The 27,029-nt window shown below is 28.6% G+C and overlaps 1 protein-coding gene across 1 annotated transcript in view; it reads left to right on the top strand.

The window, feature by feature from the left end:
* Window positions 1-27,029, top strand: part of haf (leucine-rich repeat and fibronectin type-III domain-containing protein hattifattener) — a 51,883-nt gene that overhangs the window by 8,520 nt on the left and 16,334 nt on the right. The window contains exon 2 of the mRNA XM_089216377.1: window positions 13,252-13,320. Within this exon, the coding sequence (XP_089072503.1) occupies window positions 13,295-13,320 (26 nt within the window). The 5' untranslated portion in view covers window positions 13,252-13,294. The remainder of the gene's footprint in view (window positions 1-13,251; window positions 13,321-27,029) is intronic.

Below are 27,029 nucleotides of genomic sequence, written 5' to 3'. Positions count from 1 at the left end.
TAAAACATTCGTGGCAGGAGAAGGTTCCAAGTTGCGAAAAATAAAAACAAGCGTAATTAGGCATACGCGTATATTTAAACACTGACAGAATTTTAATGTCCAGAAACGGATTTCGAGTTTGTCCACGACAACGCGTATTTATTACATTAGAAACCCCATCTTATACATATAAGGTCGTGGCGTTTACGACTAAATATTATTTACTGCGGAGTATAAAATAATAATGGACGATCGGCATTCCAAATATTCGTTGTAGATGGGTAGGTCAGATGTAGGACGTGATTCGGGTCCGTGTGTGCCTATGTGACGTACCTACATATTATTGCGCTTACTAAAATAATAAATATTATAAGATCCCTCAAATCTGAACAAACTGACGTCGTCAATATAATGAGAAACGGGCGTCCTAGATGAAAACAATTTAATAATTTGAACCCTACAACAGGGCCGGTGCAGACCCACACGGCTTGCCTTGATTTCATCTGTGAACAAAATATTTTAAGTATAGCGTGTATTTTTAACACATTTTTTTTCATTTAATATTATCTGTTGTTATTGCGAAAATGATTTTTCAAAAAAAAATAATAATAAGTGGCCCGCTGCCAAAAAGATTGAAGACCCTTCACCCTTGTCTTATAATAGAATACGCGACGGCGCGGCGTCGTGGCGATCGAAAGATGTCTGAAAATTAAATTATATTGCAATAGCTCCAAGCCCCCAAATAATTGTTTCTTTAAGAGGACACCACACCCGCAAGAGTGTTGTACCCGTCTTACACACATAAGTACTATACATAACAAATATTTTGTGTTCAGCAGTTTCAATGGGCGTTTACCAGTACCCCCAAGAGTATTTTTTTTTTAAACCAATCTTTCCACCCCAAACTACCGAGAGAAAAATACGCCAGTTGCTTTCAACGGAAAAATAAAAAGTGGGCTAAAAATAGGGAGGTAAATATTTGAATAGATAAATAATATCATAGGTATGTCTAATAAAAGAATAAGCACAGTAATTATAATTATAAGCGGCATACAGGGTGATTTGTCAAAAATGTAAAATAGTGTATAATAATATATTTTTTTTGTTTTTTATTTGTAATTATATAATATAATAGATATTATGTAGGTATTGTATTTTGTAATATACAAATTTTCAATCATATTAAACTCGTTAGGACTTTTTTGTTTACTAAAATGTACCTTATGGCTAACAACATTTATATCGTATCATATAATCATAAAACTTCTAATAAAAATATAACACTCGTGTTGCCATAAAATCTTTTGTAATATTAATGTCATCAATCGTTACCTATATATATACATCAGCCATCTACTTAGACGCGTCTATAATTACGCATTCCGTTAAAATTCTTTATTTACACTAGATGAACTATTATTATTATATTCATTTTATTTATACTTACCTCCTCGGATTTTATGAGGTTGGTATTATAATAATTTATAATGTGTGAGGGCACCACGTTTTTTACGTTGAGGGCAATATTGGTACAATACTACAATGTACTAAAGACAGTCGTTGAGAGCAACTGGTCAACACCCGTCCCAATGTTATATAGTAACCTTTAATAATAGTGACCTAAAAGCTATATAAATATTATGTAAGTTTACACATAAGTATTTTACTAAATTTTAATTTTTAAGCAAGTTATAAGTAAACATATTATATCATACAATTTAAAAATTCTGATAACAAGCTTAAAAATATTAAAATATTGAAAGACCCCTCGTGAAAATATAAATGATACACGTCATGTTTACCTTTAAGTTTGATAATAATACAATTCGCTCTATTATTTAAAATAAGTACACGAAATGTCTAATGTGAAGGGAATTATTTGATAAATACAATTTTTAAGGAATGCAATATAGACGATTTCATATTTGTGTACGTGTGGCATACTGTCTACACTCACGAGCAATAGTATATCATCAGTATATATGAATACAATTTCCGAAAAGATATTTTAGTCGAAAGCTACTTCCGTTTTTAAATAAATGTTTACACTTTAATTGACATTTTGAAATTCTTAATAAATTAAAAATGTAAAAACCTGATTTTGAAGAGAGTTGTATAGGAGTCCAATTTCAAAAAAGTTTCAAGTACCTACACTTAGTTACAAACTCAAATATGTATTCTCATGTCTTATCCGATAAGACTAATAGGATATCCGTAACAGATGGCATAAGATAAAGGTCTATTTTGGTAGAAAACAGACGGAATCGAATTTTCTTAAACGATCACGCGCAGTTATCTAATTGTATTTTATTTTAATACAATTATCGATTATGGTATACCAAAAATTGTACATTAAGGTGATTGTTTTTAATTAAAATAATCGATAAAAACAATATACTATTTTACATAATAATATTCAATGTCTATAATATTGTGTAGGTACTTATTTGATTATTTGATCCAATTATAAAAGAATTCAGTTTTCAGTTGCATCAACTTTTACGTCAACGGATAATCTTACGTAACGATTTTGTTTCCACATTAATCTATGGCTCTAAGTTTCTTTTCATTATGAACTTTTAAAATAGATTTGGAAACATCAAATCGGTATACTAAATCGACCAATTTATGATCCATTATTATATTTTCAAAACCATTCCAGTATTCCACATACTTAGGTAATGGCGCGTACCTATCTATTATGGTTGTTCGTAAATGAGAAAAAAAGAAAATTACCAATTCGATATTTTTTTTAAACATAATACATACTTGTTCGTAATAGTAGATTATACAATATATAGCTGCAGGTACGTACTGCAGTTGTTTAAGAATCACCTAAATCTGTAAATATATAAAAACTGTTAGAGATATAAATATTGGGATAAACGAAAAAACCAGCCTTCGGCAGTCATGTGTCTTACAATCTGAAAGATAATATCAAATTATGTTTCCCCACAGTAAAAAAAAAGTTCTAAGGGGTTTTTGCTCGGAGTCAGCTTTATAATATTTCCACTCTCTTTTTCTTCGCGCGTTTAATATAATAATTCACCACATGTATAAGCAGGAGATTTGTAAGTTTTACCTGAAAAAATAATTAGGCCATCATCCATTTATCCTTGTTGTTGTTTTTATATATAGTTTTTTCCACATGATTAGCATAATATTATTATTTTATAAATATACATTATACATAATACAATTATATGTATAACTGGACTTTGCATGTACAAAAACAACTCACTTCCTCGTAATTTTTATGTATATAAAACAATCTATTTCGTCGTTGAAAATGAAGAAAATATAGTATAATACATGTTTAATTTTTTTGTTTTTTTAATATGTAGGTACACGTATATAATATATAGATACAGTTTTACCGTAATATTACAGTTAAACACGGAAATATCTGTAAAAATTATTAAACATGACTGACGAAAGTATTCAGTTGCACTTGGGTTTTTGAATACATATAACATTTCATAGTTGAAATAAGTTCTCCGAGTGAATATTAAAAATAGTTAAAATACAATTGTCACGATAAAGGCGTATAATATATATATATGCATATGCATGGTTTTCCAAAAACAATATACTGGTCGTATTTAAGAATTAATTATTAAACAGTAAATTAGAAAAAGGTATGAAATCTCCAAAACAAGTGTATTGCAGAAATCAACAAAAAGGTATATGCGGATTAACGACATTTCAATGTACCTTCAAACAACAGATTTTGACTTAAAAAATATTCCGAACGACGATAAGTTATGTATGTATCTATAAAAGTATAAGATATACCTATAGAATATAGATACAAATATCCAAATACATTAATAACTTATACTGTATTAATTCTTTATTGGATTATCTATTTGACAATTTAGTTACCTATGTATTTTTACTGTTTATGTATATTGTTGCATAATATTCAAGGCAAGTCAAAAAATATGAATAACTTAAAAAATAATATTTAAATTACAGGCGATTTTCCGCAAGTAATGTAAATGTAATAGCGTTTTCCACCACACTGCACTGACTGCACCAGTGCATATTTTTATGTTCCATCGGCAAGATTAATAATGTGCATCGAGTGAACTTTTTTATGTTTTACGTCAATGCATTAGGTACGCCAGTTTTTTGCACCCAGTGCAATGATAAGTACCTACCACAACATTCATTAAATATTTTATTATCTTTACATATCAGTGATAATTATAGATTTTATGTTTCATCTACACTTGCATCAGTCCACACTAGGACTATTATAAGTGAACTGTACTGTCTAATTATACCACTTGGTGCAATAGTGTAGTATGGTGGAAAACTCTATAAGACTAGGTATATAAATGAAAAAAATGAATGAAAAATGTTTATACTCACACAGTCACACCTAAGAAGTAAGACATATCATCGTATCTCTTCTCTAAAATATATTTTAATCTATCAAACATCAATCAGGTACTTATAATAATATCAATATACGTGTAATGTAATCTACTATATCGACGACTAATGTAATCTACCTATCGATTATCTATTCTAATCTTTGAAAATTTCGTCAACTATGTCTAATACGTCCAGTCGTCATCTGAAAAGTGACGTAAAGGATATTTTGACCGTATCAATCGGGTTTCAATATAAGATAATAAGATATAATACAATATGCGTACATTAACCGTTGAAGTCTCCGAAAAACTATACGTCTAATGCGCCGTAGGTATGTCATTTTTGTTTTTCCGGCATCGGAAAATATGTAGAGTTCGAAGCTGGTTTCGATTAAAATATATTTTAACTTACCGATCGAGCAATAATATATGATAATGTACGACGAGTAATATAGCTACAAATCGATGAATGTCAAATGATTAATCATTGATGTTTTCGCGAACTAGTTCGAGTTCGAGGCTGCAGGTATCGATTTCGTCATGATTTACAATCTCGTTTTCGTCGCTTTTCGATTATTATTACATTGTCTTAAATAAATGTAACGGTACAAATCGTATAACATCATTATACATATACCGGCACGCTGCTATATATATATATGTGTGTGTGTGTGTGTGTGTATAATACAGCGAAGGGCGTCCATCTGTTCAAGGTCGATGAGTTCGTTCGTATTAGTATAATACCGGTCATACGCTATCATTATAATGTACACCAACACCTAATATTTCCATTACCTAAGCATTAACATTCGACTCGTCTCCTCCGTTCGTTAACCCATGTTGATTTATGAATCGATGTCGTTGTATTATATTATCGTCATAAACATTTTGAAATAATTTGCTTTTTTAAGGTGTTGGATTTGAATAAGATGGCGGGAAAGTAAATAAATATATATAAATAAGGAAGTAACAGTTATACGAGCCGTTACAGCGTTAAAGTCCGATTGTCATTTAATTGCGTTATATTTTTGTTTTTGATGTTTTTATTAAAGTAGTTCGTTAAATATATATATATATATATATATGGTAATAAATAAAATTCTGATTATTTTTTGTTTTACTGTTACTACTTTCGTTGAACATCAAAAATAATTAACCTCCGTAAAATATATATTATTCTTAATTACGCGTTCTTCTTTATAAAAAAAAAACCCTAAACTCGATCCTTATATAGGCGGTTTGGTTTTAATTAACAGTTTGCCCATTTAAACGCTACACTGTTATAATGCCCGGCAGAAGAATAATTGGCGATTCACAACTTTAAAACACAATTCTTATAGCGTTGCTCGAATACGTATACCAACAAACACATCGTATAATAATATGTAAGAGTCTCGTTCAGAAAGGAATACCGACTATACGTAGCATAGTAGTATGATGAGTATACTAAGCACACATTGTATTATTATTTTATTCGCCAATTATAACTGTTGATTCACACGGAGCAGGTGCAGTCAAACATTCATGTGGGCCGAGGATTAGCAATAGTGCACGGCCAATTATTATTATTTTACAGTTTGTTCATGTGGGTTAAGTTGATAACATTACAATAATCATTAACGTAATTGTTACCCGAGAATACAATAATATTATATTATACTTCTAGTATACCTAGTTACTTAGACCGCAATTAATGAGTACTCTTCCGATGACCATCATAAATCATCATCGCGTATAGTACCTAATAATATTTTAAAGAGCACGACAATTGTTGCATAGGTATTATATAATATTTATGTTCTTAGATACTAAGTGGAGCGATGAGCTAATTATTTTTATTGTTGTCGATTATTATAACTTGTTAAATATACCTATCAACCTAGCTATATGACTTCACGAATTGAACCGACAATTTTTTTTTGACCACAGATACTTGTTCAATGAAAATGTCTTAAAAAGTTATACTTTTGGATTTTACGATGTTTATTATCCTAGGGTGTGCACAAACGGGTGCCACGTTCCCCTGTGATTTAAATTAATATAATTTTTTTATCATTTGTAAAACAAAATAGGTACCTACCTATATTATATTATTATTATATAATAATATAGTAGGTAATCTTTTAATCTTTTAACCATTTCGTAATTTCATAACTTGCGATATTTATTCTTTATAATACATATATTTCTATTATCCTATTATCTAAAATAGATTTCATGTTTAAGTCAGATCAAGCAGTGTGCCTTTTTAAAAGTTTAAACAAAGTTTTGTGAGTTTCACGGTTCGCCGAAATCGAAAAAAATTAAAAATAAGACTGATTTAAAGATAATATTGAAAATCATTTTAGTATTCATTATAGGGAATTTCTTAATATAAACAATCTTAAACAAAAAACATAATAATGGATGTATATTTTTCTTTTTTAAATGTGTATAAAGCTTGTATAATTTATACGTAATTTTTAGAGCATTTAAGTTTGATCCCTACTAATAATAATAGTTCGTTCTATATATATTAAAATGCAGTTAATTGTATTCTATTGAGTATTAAAATATATTATTATACATTAATAATGTGTATATGCTTGATTCACCAAGCATGCTCTACTCATCTCCTTCTTTTATCTTTTAATAATTCTTTTTCAAATTCAAATTTTTTAAATTGTTATGTATATCAAGTCTAAAGATGTTTTTAAATAATTAAGATTTTCTGTTATCAAACTATTAAAGTGAGTGAATGGCGATACAAATTAATCGTTTTGAAATGAGGACCCCTTTTTTTACTGTAAAAAACTGATGTCCAACTTTATTGTTAAGCGGGCCACGTGTGACTCATCAAGTCTTTAAAAGTAGCCCGAACCCAATAATAATGTTGAAATAAAATACTACACTGTGATTAGTAAATTGAAATTGAAAATTTGAGCAAATCGAGTTTTTGATATCCTAATATTATAACATTATTATACTTTATTATAGAGTTTAACGCATTGCATTTTTTCCTCGATTTTTAGCGAATTACAAATCATTTTATTTTTCTATAAAAAAAAAACATGTGTAGCTCAAAATCTTCAAATTTCAAGTAGCTGCACTAATATACTCATAAACCACACTGCGATATATAGAGAAAAAAGATAAAATTATTTTCAAGATATTTAAGTTTCCTATTTACTATTAGTGGACCGATCTAATGCATATAATATCATCTATGATAGCAAACACAGACTCGTCTAAAATAAAGTTTTGGGCATCACTGTTGTAAATTGTTTGCCAATGATTTTATTAAATGTCAAGTTATAATAAAATTATAGTCTTAAAGTCCTAAATAATGGTTTTCCATCAAATATAATTATATAAAATATATGACTTATCAACTACTGTGTCCAGCAGTTATCATACTCCGAACAATCTTCATGTTGATTGATTAATATTAATTACTATAATTTTCAAATCACCATTGCCTTATTTTAATCTTATATGCCTATAATTTTCATGGACTATAGTCATAAGTACATATAAAAATATAAATGAATCTAAAACAACTAGTTGATATGTCGATATTTTAGAAACACCAAAGAGATTGACTGTTAAACAACTCACCTAGCACCTAGGTGCTAGGTATATAAAATGTCTATAATGAGCAAGGTTGGTTATCATTTGAACAAAGTTTGTATATCATTCCTCGCATACCGTTAAAAAAACCAAGTATTTAAAAATATAGCCTTTAGTGGCCTGTAAATGTACACGCTCCTATATTACACGTCATTATATGATTAAAATAATCGATCTTGTCAAAAACCTAATCTAAATAAAATATTCGTTACCTTACATTTTCGTACAGTACGTACATGGTTTTCCGATAGGGCCTCTCGGTTTCTCTATTGATAATTCTAATTAGTTTGATATCTTATCGTTAATATGTTAGACGGCCATCGTGTTCAAAGTAATTGTTTTAATATGTACCAAGTAACAATGTGTCATTTTACCACGGCGGCTTTATGTGAGCAGACGGACGACAGTGACCACTGAAATATTTTATATTACCTACGTTGTAATGGTATGTATTATATTAACATAATATCAACTTTCTTGATAGATATTTTCTTTACAAGCTCTGAACTATTTATTTTTTTCAATACGTATGGAACTACCAATATTTAACTTTAGAATATTAATTTAAAAAAAAAAAATAATAATAATATAATATTACAAATGTTTTCAACCTTCATAGAATTTGTACATTATTACATGATTTATAAATCAAAATAATCAAATAGCTAATGTGAAAAAAAATTATTATTGATTTTTATCTTTGATTTTTTTTACTTTTTTGTATAATCCCTACACTTATTTACTCTTAAAAACAAAACACTTTCGAGTTGAATAAAAAATAAAGTTTAGTCTTATAGATGTTCTAAAGTTAATACATTTTTATAATATGTGTAGGTATTTTTTTTTTTTAATATTCACAATGAAGTAGGTACCTAATTAATTTAAAAAATTATATTAAAAAAAAAATTGTGTGATACTTATACTCTATAAGATTTGATTTGGAGCCCCCCTTCAAATCAAACCCTAGAGCCACCACTGATCTATTATGTTTTACGCCACTATATAGAGTTGTTTGGATGCAGCGCTATACTATATGATATGTATATACATTTAGGGTTATGAATTTTAAATATTTCACTTGAAATGTTTCAATTAAAATATTTCAAAATTTAAAACAATACTTTTCTGGAAATATTTCAATGACTATATGAAAAATATTTTTCTTTTCATATAAACCTATTCGGTTTTAAAGGATTAGAAATGGTTATTGATTACATACAGAAAATATCGATAATGGATGTCATATTAACTAATTAACCAGTGATGTTTACTAATTTTTGTGTTAATGGCCGTACAAATGGACTTGATTGTATATTACTATACTATCGGTCGACGGTCAACATATGCATATCACTTATCAATATTTTTATTTTTAAGTTTCACATAAATTAAATTATATTTTATGAAAGTCTTGTAAAATATTGTAAGAAAAAAATTTCATGTAATTTTAAAATCTTTTATACATTATAATATTCAATATGAGGTATAGAGCACGTTTTATAGCGATGTTCCTTGTTCTCCTTGTTCATTATACTATACTAAATTTATCATTTTCAAGCGTTGTTTACTCTGCTGATATGGTCGAAATAGCGTGATCAGATGCTGTATCAGCCAATTTGCAATTGAATTTTATGAAATAAATATTTTTCAATATTTCGTACACAAATGAAAAACCATCCAAATCAATAAAATATTCGAATAATATATAAAAGTAATTTTTTCTTTACGGTGAAATATTATATTGTATACAAAGATTGGTGATGATCAGATAGGCTTTCAAGCCTCACAAACTACCTATATATTGTTTTCTGAACTGCAACGAAACTATCTCAATAGTTTTGTTAAGATATAACTATACTAGGGAAGTAGTGACGTATAACTGTGTTAGATCACAATTTTTTTTCACTAGATTTTCTATTATTTACGCAATATTTCACGAAATGTTTCAAAAATGTTCAAGATCTTTGGGTTATATTATGGAACTGCACCTATTTATAATATTAGGAGACTATTGATTTGTTACATAATTTAATATACTTTCACAGCTCCAAACTTTGAACATCTAAAAAACTTAGAGTTAATATTAGAAAATTCATTTAAAAAACGAGCTATAAATGCATCAATAATATTGGTCATTAGTAAAATCAATTATTTGTGTCAATTTTATTTTTATCTACTCGTGAGTCATAGGTATAACTGTTGCTGACAACTTGAATCGATCATATGACGGTTTGGTTTTATCACAATCGATTAATGCTTATATCATTAAATTAAATATCACATCACGAAAATCATCAGCTATAACGTTTTTATAGCCTGTAGCAATACAATTGACGCCTTCGAAGGAGATTAAATTCAGTTCTGTACAATCATAATCTATACACACGCTCATATTATAGAGATATAAAATATGTGTGCTAATTCATATTATATTATGTAAAATCTATACGAAGGGCGATTTCCGTCGTGCGCAACAATACATTTGGTGTTAAAACAAGATCATTACAAGACCTAGCTCGCGTATATAGTTATAGTAAGTGGCGTGAATGAAGAGTATTATAATATAGTACCTGGTCCATAAACCTATACTCAATAATAATGGTATAATATATCTAATATCATACATTATCCAATGCGTCATGCAGATTCACGATCTGCCGAAATTATAGAGTTTTCCCTTTCGTAATACACAATAGGATAAATATTATATATACGGCGTAAAGGACCTCAGGCGTGATAGATGTCTGTATAATATTATATACCAGATGATACCTATAGGTAGGTACATACGTATAAAAAAAAAAAATGATAATAAACCAAATGATTCGTATTTTGGTTGTTTCGTGCACGACCGAGTTCAGTCTGATATTATCTAACAGTATTATAGTAATTAGTATTGATTTTTTTCCTTACGACACGTAAGAATATTGTATTGTTTTAGATTGGAAAAAAAATCACTATACTATAAGTAACGTTACTCGATATAATTCTGTAGGTATTTTCTTTGTCTTTGACAAAAAAATTAAACATAATATTTTCAAAAAAAGCTGATAAATTATATAATGCGATTTGTGTTTAAAATTAAAGTACCTATACCAATCGAAATATATTGCATGTTTTTGTATAATTAATATTAATATTTAATATTAATTTCTCATACAAATATTTCGTTTTTAGATTAATGAATTTATAAATTTAACCTATATACTAATAATAATATAATACATATGATACATATGTATAAAATATAAATACTTATTCCGTGAGGTTTTGATTTCGTTTACATAAAGTCACTTTAAATTTGGGAACCTAATACCTATAGAGGTATATAGTGCATCGTGTTTTTCAATAATTCTACACGATGTTACCTAATTATACTACTAATTAATAACAAGCCAAGCAAGTAAAATAATACAATAATATATTGTTAGGTATGCAGAGAATATTGTATATACATAATACCTACTATATATAAGTATACATCAAGTCACGAGTAATTTTTATTTTATTTTCAATTCTGTATGAATGTATGAATGTAAAAAAAAAATAACGAAATAATTAATTTTTTTATAAGATCTTAGATAAAACAATTGCTGCAGATTTATCTTTGTGCTGTACACAAAAGACAAAAGTATTTAATTGCTTATATATAGGTACATATAAGATATTATAAAGCAACAGTTGTTTTGTATAGGTACCTATAGCTTATTTGTAACTTACCTTTCTTGTGCGGCTTCCGATGTAGATACGTATACCATATGTCCATATACGTACGTTAATACATACATAATACAGCGTGGAATTACAGGATAACAATATGTTAGTTTCTATTTACTATGGGTATAATTCTGATTTAATGTTTTGTTTAATTTGCAATAAAAAAAACTTAGACACCTACTAATTAATACAATTATATTGGTATTGCAAGTGGGTGCACCTAATTTTTTTCACGTGCTTCGAAACTTTTAAAAATGAAGAACCAATCAACTAAACAACATTACATCCAATCGGTAATCATTAAATATCCGCTGCAGAAGATCAAGTGATATTTATGAAAGTATACGAAGTAAACGAAATAAATATAAATAAGTAGACTTTACGTAATATGCTTAACATTCGTTGAAAGTTTGAAACAGATTGCTAGAGTATAAGTTAAAATTAAATATCATTAATTACCTTACCGTGTACCTATTATCTAAATACCATATTTTTCATTTAGTACCAGTCCACAGTCCGCATAGTACCAGATCATCCATTATATCTGCAAAACGATAAGGAATGTTTTACAACTTTCAAGTACAAATTTAAGATTAACACGGAAAATACATAATGTTTAAGACTATAATAAAACATTTAAAAAAGTTATATAAAAAGATGGCATGAAATAAGAAGGAAACCCTTTTTAATTTTTACTAAATTCAAATGTTCTATAGCTATAATATCGATAATGATTTATGATTTACTGCAATGGCTTATATTTGTTTTAAATACTGATACAATTGTATTGATAAATAATAAATTCTTTACATCATAATTATTTGCGTGTCAAATTTACACATGAGTACGAGATAAGTAGTAATCCAAACCCCAGGGTAGTTAATTTATACATTTTAATATATTATTGGAAATAAATTATACAATCGGTATAATGTATCCATATAGGTACTATAGCCAAATGTTTGGCTATTAAATTAACTGGCTTTAAATCACTATATTTTACTTATATTATTATTTACAACAATTATTGATAATCATTTAAATAACAGGAAATTAACTGTATTTTTATTATTTTGAATATTATATTATACAAATCTATTTAAAAATATGAGATTTTACTATTTCAATAAATATCGTCCTTTTTAGACGACAATGTTTGAATTGTTTTATGAAATGTTTGTATCGGTTATTGGACAGTCAGTGGAATATACATAAACAATTATTTGGCGAAATTATATTAAAACGATGGAGTCGATAAAACCCCCTTATTACGACTACTCGTATATGTTTAAATATTTTGATGTTAAAATTATATGAATAAAATATCATACTTTATCTTAAAGTAAAGATTTGAGTATTGAGTGTTTAACTTTTAACTTATTTATAAGTTTATAACCCATCTTTCTCGAATACGTTTCAAAATTGCAAAGAATAACGTGCTCTATTATTTAAACAATGGTTGTGGTATACCGATTGTCTTGTCTTGCACAGCGATCACTATACATATATTGTATATTATCTAATTGATTACTAAAATAATTAAATAAATGTTTTTTTGTTTCAGAAACTTATTCATTAACTCGTATAACCATCATCCACAGATCAAAATGCACAAGAAAAATATCAAAAACCTGTAAGTATATAAGATAGATTCAATTTAACTAAAATCAAATAATTGTATAGGTCTAAGTAATACATAAAATCCGTGTGCTAATACAAACATATTATAATTATTAAATTAATGTTAATAGTAGTAGCACCGCGCAGAAGAGTGTCAGGGGAGGGGGGAAGATTCCTACTTTTAAATTAAAAAGTTAAAAAATGTTTTCGAATCTAGGCATATTGCTATTATCAAATATCGGTATTTGTATAATAGATACTTTTAAAAATTATTATTTTAGTGAGAACTCAGAAATTACCTATATATACTTTATTTAAATATTAGGTATATGCATAATACTGACTAGATAGATTGACATTTATCGCATGGCACGCAGTGGCCAAAACTCCTCCCTGCATAAAATAAATTTGTAACTAATCTGTCAGTTATAAAATAAAATATACTTGTGTGTAGATACTAAATAAAAAAGTAACTATCGAATGTTGGACACGCCTCTTTAAAAATTACTGGCTATGTACACCACTGTCAACTTGCGTGTCTACGTAGATAAGTATATAATTTGGCGAACGTTGAAACAAATTTCTACAAGACTGTGTTATTTTATTTACACAAGACAATAAATTTAGATTATACTTAAAAATGGTCGCAAATAAAAACAAATTAAAATATCGAGGTAAAAATTCTAAAAATCATCATATTACAATTTATATCAAACCTGCAGGTGGTTGAGTTATTGTGTGTGCCTATATGTGGATATAATATATTATATTGTATTTCGCCCAACCACACAGATCGTTGTAGACCATAATACCATATTATAGCAGTACTTGAATTATAATGTTAATATTGAATGTACCTACCTCAGCCACAGGAAATCGTGTGTTACAGTAATATGCGCATACGCTTATCGCCTTGAATCGAAATGATATATTATATTTTAACTTTTGAGGCATGGAACACATTTGTTAGGTAAGAGCCCAGTTCAAATAAAAATTAAATTGTATACGAGTAGCTTAACGTTGAGTGAAATTTAAACGCTATTTAACTTTTAAATTTATCGTTACAAGACATTACCATACTATACCTAAACGTAGGTATATGTGCAACATAATAGTATAATGATACAGCACTGCATGCGTATATGATTGTATGAAGCTTCGCTCCGTTTTCCTTATTACTTTTATATAACTCTTTTATATCAATAGGAGAAAACTTGAACATTTCAGTTATAAGTATATTATACTTGTAATTTTAAATGGTTAATACTAAGACGTAATATTTTTAAAACGGCTAAGAATATTATGATGAATTATATGTCATAAAAATATGGAAAACAATATTTTAAATCGAAAGTTTTGTTTTTCCATAGTTATTATTGTTATTGATGTGTTTGTTTTATAACAATAATATTTACTAAGCCAATTTCTAATAAATAATATACTTTATTGTTTCCCGTTGTTCGTTTCAGTCATAAGCTCATACGTCGGAAAATCTATTTAGAAAAGTTTGGCTTATTATATAATAATCTTATAATGGTTTGAAATACCCGAGTACAGCAAAAAAGTCCTATAAGTAATAAGTATCTGTATAAACTGTATTTGATGTTTAATTGAAAAATTATTATGTTTTATTCGTGAACAAATATTATATACGGCGTATAGGTACCCACTGCAACAATATCGATTAACAATAAGTTATTAGTTATGTACTCAAAGCTGATAAATCTGCAGAAATACACATAATATTATACTCTCCAACTCCTACGCCTATAATTTATTAGATCCAATCATTACTACGATATATAGTAAACCCAATCAGTACACTCGTCTTTCTGTTTTTTTCCTATACAAACCACGGATAGACCCAGCGAAATACATTACCTATACCTACTACACACGTAGTACATACTATTGTACACAATATGTAACGTTACATTATACTATACTCGAGCATATTTTAGTAAACATCACATTGACGAACTGAACGCATATATAATATATATATATATAGGTACACGAGATACAGAATATAACAATATATTTTACATAACCGATTTTCCGCCTATACAAACATACAATAAACGATATTTACCTAAAAAACGATACCTGCTGCTAACAATTACCTACATTGGTATACCTATGTGTAATAATAATAATAATGATCACGACCGTTTTTGACGTGTTGTCGACGAACACTTTACCGGCTGATTGGACTAGTGAAAACCGATAAATTGGCGGAACTCGAATAGTATCGATTATTATAATATTATTATATTACGACGGTTTCATTTCCGTGAATTGTGTTGTACGGCGACAAATTGACGGCGTGACAAGAATGCGGTGCAGGTGGTCTCCGCGTGCGCCTATTTATAACAGTATATTATTTATTATTATTATAAAATAATACCCGCGTGTGATATTATATTTAAGTATGTGTGTTTGACTATACGAGTAGTTCTACATATTTTATACACGCGAATACAAGATATTATATATATATAACGTATGCATTAGGTATGTAGGTGACCTGTGGAGAGACTTAATTTTACCGAATTCGTTTTTCCGGCATAAATTATAGTATTATTGTTGTGTACTATATACAATGCATATACACAGGTACCTGCAGTGAAGTGACTATATGCCCATAAAAGTGTTATAGTAAAAACTATAATAATAATAATATGTCGGCCGCGATGACGAGACGAGGTGGCGTGGCGGTCCGGGAAACAATAAAGGACCTGTTTGCTCGTGGAGGTGTATAATGATGTACAATGTCGTAGCTTGACAACTGTTATCGCCGCCCACATTGCGCCGACACGCAGAACCGATTTATTCTGTTTATAACTACTACTATCAGACAATATAAAATCCATAACTACCCGTTCAATTACCTGTCAGTTACTTTATACTGTTTTTCGTTTAACTTTCTGCGCCAATTCCGCAGATGACTGCGAAGAAAGTGGATTTTAATTTTAATTTTCATAGTTTTAAGCGCCTGTTATTAGTTGCGATCCAGTGTCTGTTTCTTATGACTTACACATGTATAGCCTTTTATTTTTATTTTTTTCTGTTTAAAAACCAGGAACGGGTGGGAACTGTTCATCACAATACTGCCATCTGTTCCTGTATTGTTTATTCGCCAACAATCAACATAAACACTTCTATAGCTTGCAATATTGTTTTGTATTCATAAAAATATAGTAAGACTCGATATCTCAAACAAAAATCTGCGTAGTCCATGTTTCTCAAAGTCTTAATTGTTTGCATTTCCTAATGATTTTCATTTTTTAAATTAACATTTTTTTTAATAAAAACTTTTTTCAGTGGTGCCTATACTAACTTTGAATTTGGTTGATTTTTAAACGCCAATATCTCCATCTCTATACGAAATTAAATTCTTGTAACACATTCAACGCCACGTTACGATGTTAAGAATTTTCTGAAATTGTCTTCAATGATTGTAATTTTTTTCTGGATAACTGATTTATTGTTTTTATGTTCCTATTTGATATAAAAATATGAATTTCATTCAAACATTTATGAATGAATTTGAATTATGTTAATATTTCTAAAAAGCGGATGAGGTGAATAAATTAAGAATTAACTTAATAACGATACAATTATTACGAACATATTTGGAGTCTGCTAAAAATATAACCAGTAACATTATGGACGTATTTGAGTAGTTAAAATGATACAATTTTTAAAAACGGAAAGCAGTTCCTGCGGCGTCGTCGGTTAAAAATGAAAATAAATAAATAAATATTATATGCATAAATGTAATAAAAGTTATTCTTATATATCAACGAATCGATAAATGTTGATAATAAGCGTCAGTTTAAAACTTAGCCACCTCTTACCTTCATACCTAATTAACTATTCCTAAATTAATTAAATAACTAATAAGTATACTACATGTACATTCGTTTTATTTGTATTTAACTATAACCATCAATTTATATAATTGTCTATCACCTCCCAGAAGAAAAAGTTGTTCACGCCTCTAAAGCCTATTTTCGATGAGATACTATGATAATAATATGAAAAGAAAATATATACGAATCGTTTCATTGGATAGACACGACGTGTTTTATTACTATGTAGATCCCTCGCCACCCTCTCGTTCGCCGCAACATAAATAACGTATACTATTATTATTATAATATCAGGTTCTATGGCACGTGGCAGACCTATATATCGCGGCATCCATCATCGGTATTCAGCCGGCACAATTCAAGTGCGTATTGTTGTTATAATTTATACGGCCGCGTGATAACTACGACGTTGTGGAAAATTGATATACGTGTCTACGCAAGTTTAATAATTTTAACCATTCACTCGTCGATCAATATCTCCCATTTTTACTTGTCGACGTGATTTATAATTTATTCGCATTCACGGAAAAACACGACGAGGAACTTTGAATTTAATTTTCAATATTTTTTACCGCTTGTTATTATATTGTTGATGATTAATAGAAAGAAAAATAGTAAAGATCAAAGTCTATAAAATACAGTGAAAACTCTTTATAACAAAACTCGTTACAACCAAAACCTCTATATTACGTAAATAACATTTAATTAACTTATAATGGTTGGTTCGATTTAAAACCTATTAATTACTCTCTATTACGAAAACTCTCAATAACGAAAGAAATCACATGGTCCCTTCAGATTCGTTATAGAGAGTATTCACTGTATATGAAAAGTGTCAAATTATTCCGTATACAGTGAATACAAATCTAAACATTAAGGAAAAACTTCAATTTTGTCAAAATCTGATACTCCCTAAAAATGTCCAATTTTTGTTTTTTTAAATTATTTGGAAAAAATCTAAGAATTTTTACTTTTTATCTCTCAAAAAAAGCACCAACTGTAAAATCACTTCCCCATCGCAAAAAGTTATTGAAGTAGATGACTGGAGCTACAGCTACTAGTATCCTGAAGGCGGTGACAGACACAAAATTTAAAAACACGTCATCTTTGTAAAATCAATATTAATTCATCGCTACTACGCTTGTAAAATCTAATAATAAACTCTATAGCTATAATCATATTTTGGTCCTCTATATAGTTGTGCTTATGGCATCATTATTGTGCATTATTATATTGCAGTATACATTACGACGAGAGTCCATAGCGTATAAATCACATTCAAATAACATTATCGTGTCGTCGCGAGGTCGTGTCAGTCATCGCATGCAGTCGTAAAATGTCTGTAGTTGGCCAGGTGTAAATCTTTATACAATGTAGATATAGATCTGTACATTTTAACGTGTTGCCGCCGCCACCTGGAACCTAATTTAATACAATATATTTATAAAATTTAACTTCGCTCGTCTTTGAAATCGAAAAAACGGAAACTGCCTTTATATTATTATCAAAGTTTATACGCGTTAACCGGGTCTTTGTACTGTATAATAAATATGTGCAGGTGTGTAATAATAATAATAATAATAATAATATATAGGTGTTTATTGTGGCCATCTTAGTTTTCACTCGTTTTACAAGTTTGGCGGTCTTTTTGGTCTTGTCCAACACTTTAATGCGTATAATAACATCGCATGATAATAATAATAATAATATAATACATATAATGCGTTTCGATGACTATATATAATATTATTATATATGTATATACGTTGCTACATATTTCATCCGACCAAGATTCCGTGTGTACCCGCACATTATAATGTCTATTATTATATTATTATCCATTTCTGCACAATGTTTTTATAAGTAATGACGATATATACAGATTATTTATAATACGTGGATAATGCTCGGACTATGCATCGCAAGATCGAGATCCAGCACTTGGTCGTTCCGGCGACCGCGCAGTGAAACTCGTTCTATTCGCCATTATCCGAGAGGCTTAAAATTGCTGTTTGATTCGTCCAAACCGCACAGTTTTCGGCCGATAGATGTTGTACCTGCACGGCTACACCTATTATATGGCTGTATGATATTATATAGGTACAGCGAATTTAAATGGATGCACCAAATCGATTTCCTTTTTTATTTTGTTTTTTATACAATCGAATTATTAATAATTCAGTACAAATGTGTATTTACAACGTGCGTATATATACATATATACATATATACAAATAAACTCTATTTTAGATTCCTAGTAAATCAAATAGTTATTGCGATTATAAGCTACTAAAAACCGAACAAAACTACCCTGACGACTGATTCCAATGACATTGTCCATTTATTTATCAATACCTACAACTAGACACATGAGATGCAGCGACGCATATAATATTATATTTAATAATATAATAGTGGGGCTATATATGTGACGATCTTCCCGACGGCATTTTTTTTGTCATGAATTTATTTGCGTTTTATTTACGAATATTATTCAATAATACATGTTATAATATTATTATTATATTATATTATTATTATTATTATTACAATAATATGTTATGAACACATTTTATTCTCAAATCATTAGACATACTATTTCATTATATTTCTTTCATATTATTTTATTTAAATTTAGTTTTATTTTCCTTTTCTTTAGTGTTAATACTATACACAATTGATTTCTAATAGTATAGGTAAATGCTTATTGCAATTCAGTAAATATCTAACTGCTTAATTTTCATTGTTGAATAAATTTTCCTATTCAATCATTATATGCATAAAATCAATTTTTAATTTTCAATATCTTATATTTATAATGACAGAGGTTGTAAGTAAATATTTACATCTAAAGGTTAAAGTGCTGAGTACGTCTTTCGTCTCTGCTTATATCTACATGCATTGTTATAGTATACAAAGTATAATCCATCAATTGCTTAAGCATCATATGTCACTCACATATTTTCCTTTTACCAGGGCCGGCGCTACCTTTTGAGAGGCCCTATGCAAATCTTGTTCAACCAATAACCATAGTCTCCTATACGCTATGGCTATAGCCTATATTCTATACGATTTACATATAAAATATTTTTCAATGTAAATTTTAAGCACGAGGCACTTGAATGCAGAATGTATGAGGCCCTGGACAAATGCCTTACTTTGCCTTCTATTAAAACCAGCCCCTTCTTTTACTATGATTTTATTCAAATTTAAATTATGGGGCTTTAATGTATTAGAAGGTACCTATACTTAATGCATTTTGAAAAACTCAATAATTATATACATTAAGTATGAATGTCCTACGGGCTGTGGCGTTACCAATTATTATTTTTTTATTATTTTTTTTAATAGATAAGACCACCCTTTTCTCACATAAATTGTTAAATAAATGGTTTTTAGAAAAATAATTGTGTTTCATTCAAAAATCGAACAGGTAATTTCCGAGATATTAAAATGTATGTTTACTAAAAGAGAACTCAAATTTAAAGATTAATACATCAAAATTTTCAAAAAAAATCATCTGCTTATTAACAATAAAATTTCCAGAAAAATTGTTGGTTCTCGTATATGAAAATATAACTAGTAAAATAAGTTTGTATAGCCATATGATAAGTCCATAAATAAACAATATAAGTGTTCAAAATGTGGACTTTAACCACATTATCACCACTGCATGGTGATATACTTACTATAGATAGGTATATACTTAAAATTATAGAAATCATTCTATTTTAAATAAATTTATTACTATAGGGAAATTATGTGAATGTAACCATATATGGGAACATCTTTCGCGTTTGTTGAACGAAAGAATTAAATTTTTTAAGACTGAAAGCTGTACCTACATAACAACACAAACATACCTGAAATTGGCAAAAAATATATATATATGTGTACCTACATGCGACGTACACAATCTTACAACCACCACGGTAGTGTATTGTGGACCTTAAGTAGTTTTTCGCACGCGTCGGTTTTTGCATAATATTACACATATTATCTTATGGAAATGACCAGTTATTTAAAAATACATACCTTTATTCTGCTACCGACGCAGAAATACAGGTTTTCGGATAATCCGTTGAAGAGTTAAATCGGTCGTAAAATGTAGCGACTAAGATTCGCGCCATTATATACCCATTACCCACAACCCACTACGTATGTATTATATATGTATAAGTGTATAATACCGACGTATTATTATATTTTGATATGGTCAGAAAAAAATACATAAATATATTTTTTTCTTTTCCTTCGTGAGTGCGTGATGCGTTTTTGTGAATCGTATCATAATGGTATTTAGAACGATGACGACCTTTCGTATATTATTTAAATTTTTGATTTGAACCAAAATTCACATTCCGCATAAATAAATGCATGTAAGTCGCCGTAATGCGTCATAATATTGTTGTCTATGATTAGAGTTTGGCATCAAACGAATTCGTCGATATTATGCGAAAAATCAATATTCATATTACTACTACTGGGTCACGCGTAAACCTAGTTATTACACTCTATACATAGTAGCACGTACCATCGTGCATTTTGTTTTGCATGCATTTTTAATTTGCGCACGTAGGTGCTTATACTGTCCAAAATTCTGAAAATATAATAAACTACAATACACTTGATGGAGGTTTTGAATTTATTATGAGTGTCGTGTTTTACGCACGTGTAGAAAACTATTTACGTTGAAATAATAATTATGATGTTTGTTATTTAACCATAGTTGTGAAAAATATAATTTAAAATTTAATTGAAACATTCTTATCACTTATCAGCAAGTATCTAGTTAATATTGTTAATTTTTCATCATACCTATATTATAACTAAACTCGTTAGATTTAATTCACACGATAAAAAGTTGTACCAATATAAATAATGTGCATGCAATTGTAATGAATTTAATTGGTCGGTAGTATGTGTACAATATTTTTGCATTACCGACAATTGTTCGAAAACATTCATTGTTATCATTTTATTTACCGTGTAACGTTTATTTAAGTATTTTAAATTGTTTAGTGATAATTTTATTTAAAGTAGATTAACTCGTGGGACTATACACGTTACGAGCTTGATGTACTGAGAAAAATGTATACCGTATACCTATAATGTATATAATATGTTTGTATAAAATATATATAATTTATATATATTGTAGTGTAAAAGTTATAAACTTTTACAACACGCTGTAAAATCAAAATATGATACAATTCATTAGTAAAAAGTCAAAAATGTAAAATTGTCGTTAACAGTTTTTTAGTTATTGGTAAAAATGCTCTGAAGATTAGCTAGCTTCTCTGCTGACAACACCGATTTACGAAAAACTTATAGTTTGACATCTTAAAATTAAAAATTAAATATAGAGTTTAAACCATAAAGTAGTGTCAAAGTCAATAAACATCTTCACTCAAGTAAATCAAATCTTATATGAAACGTTTAATAACACAATTTTGTCATTTGCATTAGTTTTATGCAGATCGAGATATTCTTATTAAATGAAAAAAACATTTTAGAATTTTACTTTTAGGTATAATATTGTTAATAACGATTTAACCAATAAACTACGTGTAAATTACTCGTATAAAGTAAAGAATATAAGATTGGTACCTACAATATGATTTTATGAAAATTGATTTAAATAAAATGACGAATATTACGATAATTTAAATTAATATAATATGATAAGATGATTCATAAAATTAAGATATCCTAATCACTCCTAATGCTAAAATGGATGGAATTTAAAATTTATAAAATACTGCAAAATAATTAATCGAACATAGATAAGTTAGTCAGGTTCATATAATATTGTTTTCGAAAAACGTAATGTAATGTCATAAGTGTCATTAATTGTACTTTTTTTATGTACTTACCTACCGATACTATTTTATCGATATTTTTATTTTATTCTCTTTAATTGTTTCTCTTGTAACTCAATAATGCACCAAAAGACCATGATTCGTGTCCCTTACATCGATTCGAACGGGCGCATGTAAATTCCACCTAAAAAAATACAGGTAAAAAAAGGTACATGTAAATTCCGCCCGAAAAATAAAAATATAATAGTAAAAATTGTGATATTTATAATAATAAAAATAGTAAAAATACAATCATAATCAATAATTACAACATGTCATGTACATAATATACAAAATAAAAATAAAATAGTAAAAATAGTAATATTTATAGTAATAAAAGAGTCAATATATAATCAATAATCAATAATTATTAATTAGCATATTATCAAATTCCTTTCATATTATTATTTTTTTTTTTGTCGAAATCCCCTAAATAATGAGCCACATTTTCTACATATTGATCTATATCGATTGTCGTCTGATACGATTGTTCAGTGTACGTAAATCAGGGGCGTCATTTCAGGTTTTTTTCGAGTGTGCGAAGTTTCAAGCAGGCCATTTTGAAATTTCACCAGGCCACATAAAAATAGATATACATAAGTATATGTATATTATCTTGCATTCAATTATTTCCATACATTATAGACCGGTTATTACAATTTGATTTTATAATCATATAAATAATTGTGCATTCGTGGCTCGTGCATTATTTTAGGCTTCAGTAAGGCGCAGGCCAATTGTAACATTCTAAAAGTAAGGGATGCAACCGCACACCCTGTCACCCCCCCCCCCCCAAATGACGCCCCTGACGTAAACTTGGAACTTTAAAAGTTCCAAATACTATATTATATTATATAACACCCTGCGTAGCGAACAATACAGTCGCGTTAACGCGTCATACAGTCACGGAACGCTTAGTTTAAAAATATTTATTTTCCCGACGGAATTTACATGTACCTTTTTAGTTTTTTTGCTTGGATATTTTCCTGGACGGAATTTACAATTTCCCGATTCGAACAACAACCATCCAACTATCTAAGTCTCTCATTGTTATTCTAAGAAAATATTCTACACGCATCGCATTTGCTCTAATCGTAGGTATTGGCGTATCGCTTATTTGCTTACCTTCAGTCCAGGATGACACTATAGTATAATCTTTCGAATATTTCCCTCATTCTGTACAAGGTCTCAATCTCGGTGGTAAAAATGTAAAAATAAAATCTAGATCTAATATCATTATATTATAGGTTTAGGTGAGCGGTGAGCGTGTGTTAAGTAAAAAAAGTGAAATTTTAAAACTACATTATAATAGATTATCTACTTATTCTTATGTTTTCGTACGTATTAGTATATATTATATTATATTATATTATTATATATATTTTATTACTTTATATTATATATTATGCTATTATATTATTATATATTTTATTAGTCGTATACTATTATATAGTATACGACTATTTTAATCCACTTAATTTTTTTTCACGCCTACATGTATATAAAAACACATATATATGTGTATATATACACACAATACATGTGAGGTTCATTTTTCCCTGTTATAGTGTTATCAATTAGTTATACAATAACGACACAAATTGGCTACTAATACAAACTGTATAGGTACACGACGTGTACTATGATATTATATACGTACCTACCTATTGAGTCCTATTCACTTCTTGTTTTTATTGCTTTGACAAAGCAAAAAAAGACTGTTGCCGGTTGTACACGGCCCACGTAATCTGCAAAGACAGTGACATAGTTCTCGTTTATATGCGTCTTTGAAGAAAATAATATATTCGGTAACCGGCTCGACTCTATTATTGAGATTATAATAGATTACACGCATACCGTGGTATATAAACACCTATCGTTTATATATTTCAAGTGTTGAATAACAGATCAAATTAATTTTCCTTTCAACTCGATATACCTACCTATATAATATAGTGCATTACACGGTTTGCAACCAAAATTCGTTTAAATGCACGTTACATCATGATACAAAATGTCATTAAAATTTAATCGAATCTTTCAAATAAATTATTATAATACAGTCGCAGTTCAACTGAACCAATCAGTAATCGGTGCATTTTACTATCACTCCCTGGTGTACCGTGTATTACGTGCGTCTTACCACATAGTCTAGTTAGGCAATTTCCGAATGTCGGAAAACTATATTTAAAATTTTCTAAAATATTGAAATACACATTATACGTCATATTATACAAAAATTCAGTATATTAGGTACATTATACTGTAAGTAGGTACATCGTTTTTACGTATTTTTCAATTCAGGAAATACTCAAAAATTCTTTGTGTCAAAAAATCACAAGTTTAGGATTCATTTTTAAATTATAAAATTTCGAAAATTTCCCCATTAAAAATGGCTAAACAACTAAATTATTTTCAAATATATCACGTGGACAATTCAATTATACCACAAAGCAAACCTTATACGAATATAAAATAAATCTATTAAACTATTATCGTATTCGTAATCATTCGTTGCTATTATAAATTATAATAATAATAAATATATCCGGTCGGATGTGTCAGAAGAAGTGGTATTCTCGGGCTGTATATTGCGTAATAGTAAAGTTATATGAGCATTGAGCGTGTATCTGTAAACGTTTTAATGAAATGAGTGGATAAATCATTAGTGATAAAGAATAATAATAAAAAAAAAAAACGGTAGGGCATTAGAATGTTTCATTTCTCGTGAACACACTGGGCAAGCGAGTACCGTTATGACATCGTCATTCCACGGAATTTTAGGTCATTGACTCGCCCAGCTATACCTGACCATGTCATAAGACATACACTGTACACGGTATGTTTTTATATTCACGCATATTACATGTAGGTAAGTGTGTGTATGTGTGTGTGCTTTTATCGTCCCGATGTCCGTCATCATTTGATTCAATAAATTAATACGATCCGGGGAAGAACTAAAAATCATTCGTCTTATCGTTAATGTATATTTTATTATTTCATTATTATCTTAACCGGTTAGGTTCTTTTAAACATAAGTACCTATATATAATTTGTAATTAATTAAATTAACGATAATAAATTTAATACACACGTGGCTAAAATATTAACATCTCCACATTGAAAAAAAATATAAATATTCATAAACTTAATAGTATTTGATTTATGATCATAATTAATATAAACAATATAATTTTTTTTGAAAATTTTAGCTCACGTTGGTATTCTTCATTTGATTTATTAGAGGCTCATTTTCTAAATAATAAGTGGTGGCATGTAGAACGTAAAAAAGAGCAGCGGATTGGGTTAAACACGGAGGTACTTAAAGGTACTTAAATCAGATTCACGAGACAAGTTTAGAAGATTCAATTTTGCCATTTAACAATCATACAATGAACCTAAATCTGTATAGTGCGTCTTCTTCGGATGCATCCATGCAGTCCACAGGGGTAGAACACGACTGAGAACGGTCCTTATCGGCTGTACCTTTTTTAATAACACGATTGAGAACGTTTTAACCTGCTAACTTTTATGCAACGCTGCCACATTAATTAAAAATATAAAATATAAATAAAATATACAATAGATATAATAGATATCAATTACCATATTTCTTTGAGTTTTTTGTTACAGAATAAACTTACCTTAAATTTGATAAATTAAAATAAACACACACACACACATCATTGTAAAATCAATACATTTATCACTTATTTGTCAGCTTAAGGCATTTTTTAAGATTAAAATATAAAAAATTAATATTTATTTACAACATATTTTTATTTTTATTTGTCAGTTTAAGATTAAAGATTAAAAAAATAAAAAATCAAAAGCAAACATTTCGAAAATCTTTAGTTAATCGCAAAAATGTTCGTTCACTTTATAAACAAATTTAAGGTGAATTTTGTTAAGAAATGCAAAAAAAAAATACAAAAAAATAATCAGTTTTAATCAGTAGCATTTCAAAACATCAAAAAAAAATATGT

This window comes from Diuraphis noxia, unplaced genomic scaffold (genome assembly GCF_037042655.1).
Source record: "Diuraphis noxia isolate RWA-SAM2 unplaced genomic scaffold, SU_Dnox_SAM2 contig0001, whole genome shotgun sequence".
NCBI classification, from domain to species: domain Eukaryota; kingdom Metazoa; phylum Arthropoda; class Insecta; order Hemiptera; family Aphididae; genus Diuraphis; species Diuraphis noxia.
The sequence above is the reverse complement of the archived record's forward strand: the minus strand, read 5'-3'. Positions and strand labels throughout refer to the sequence as shown.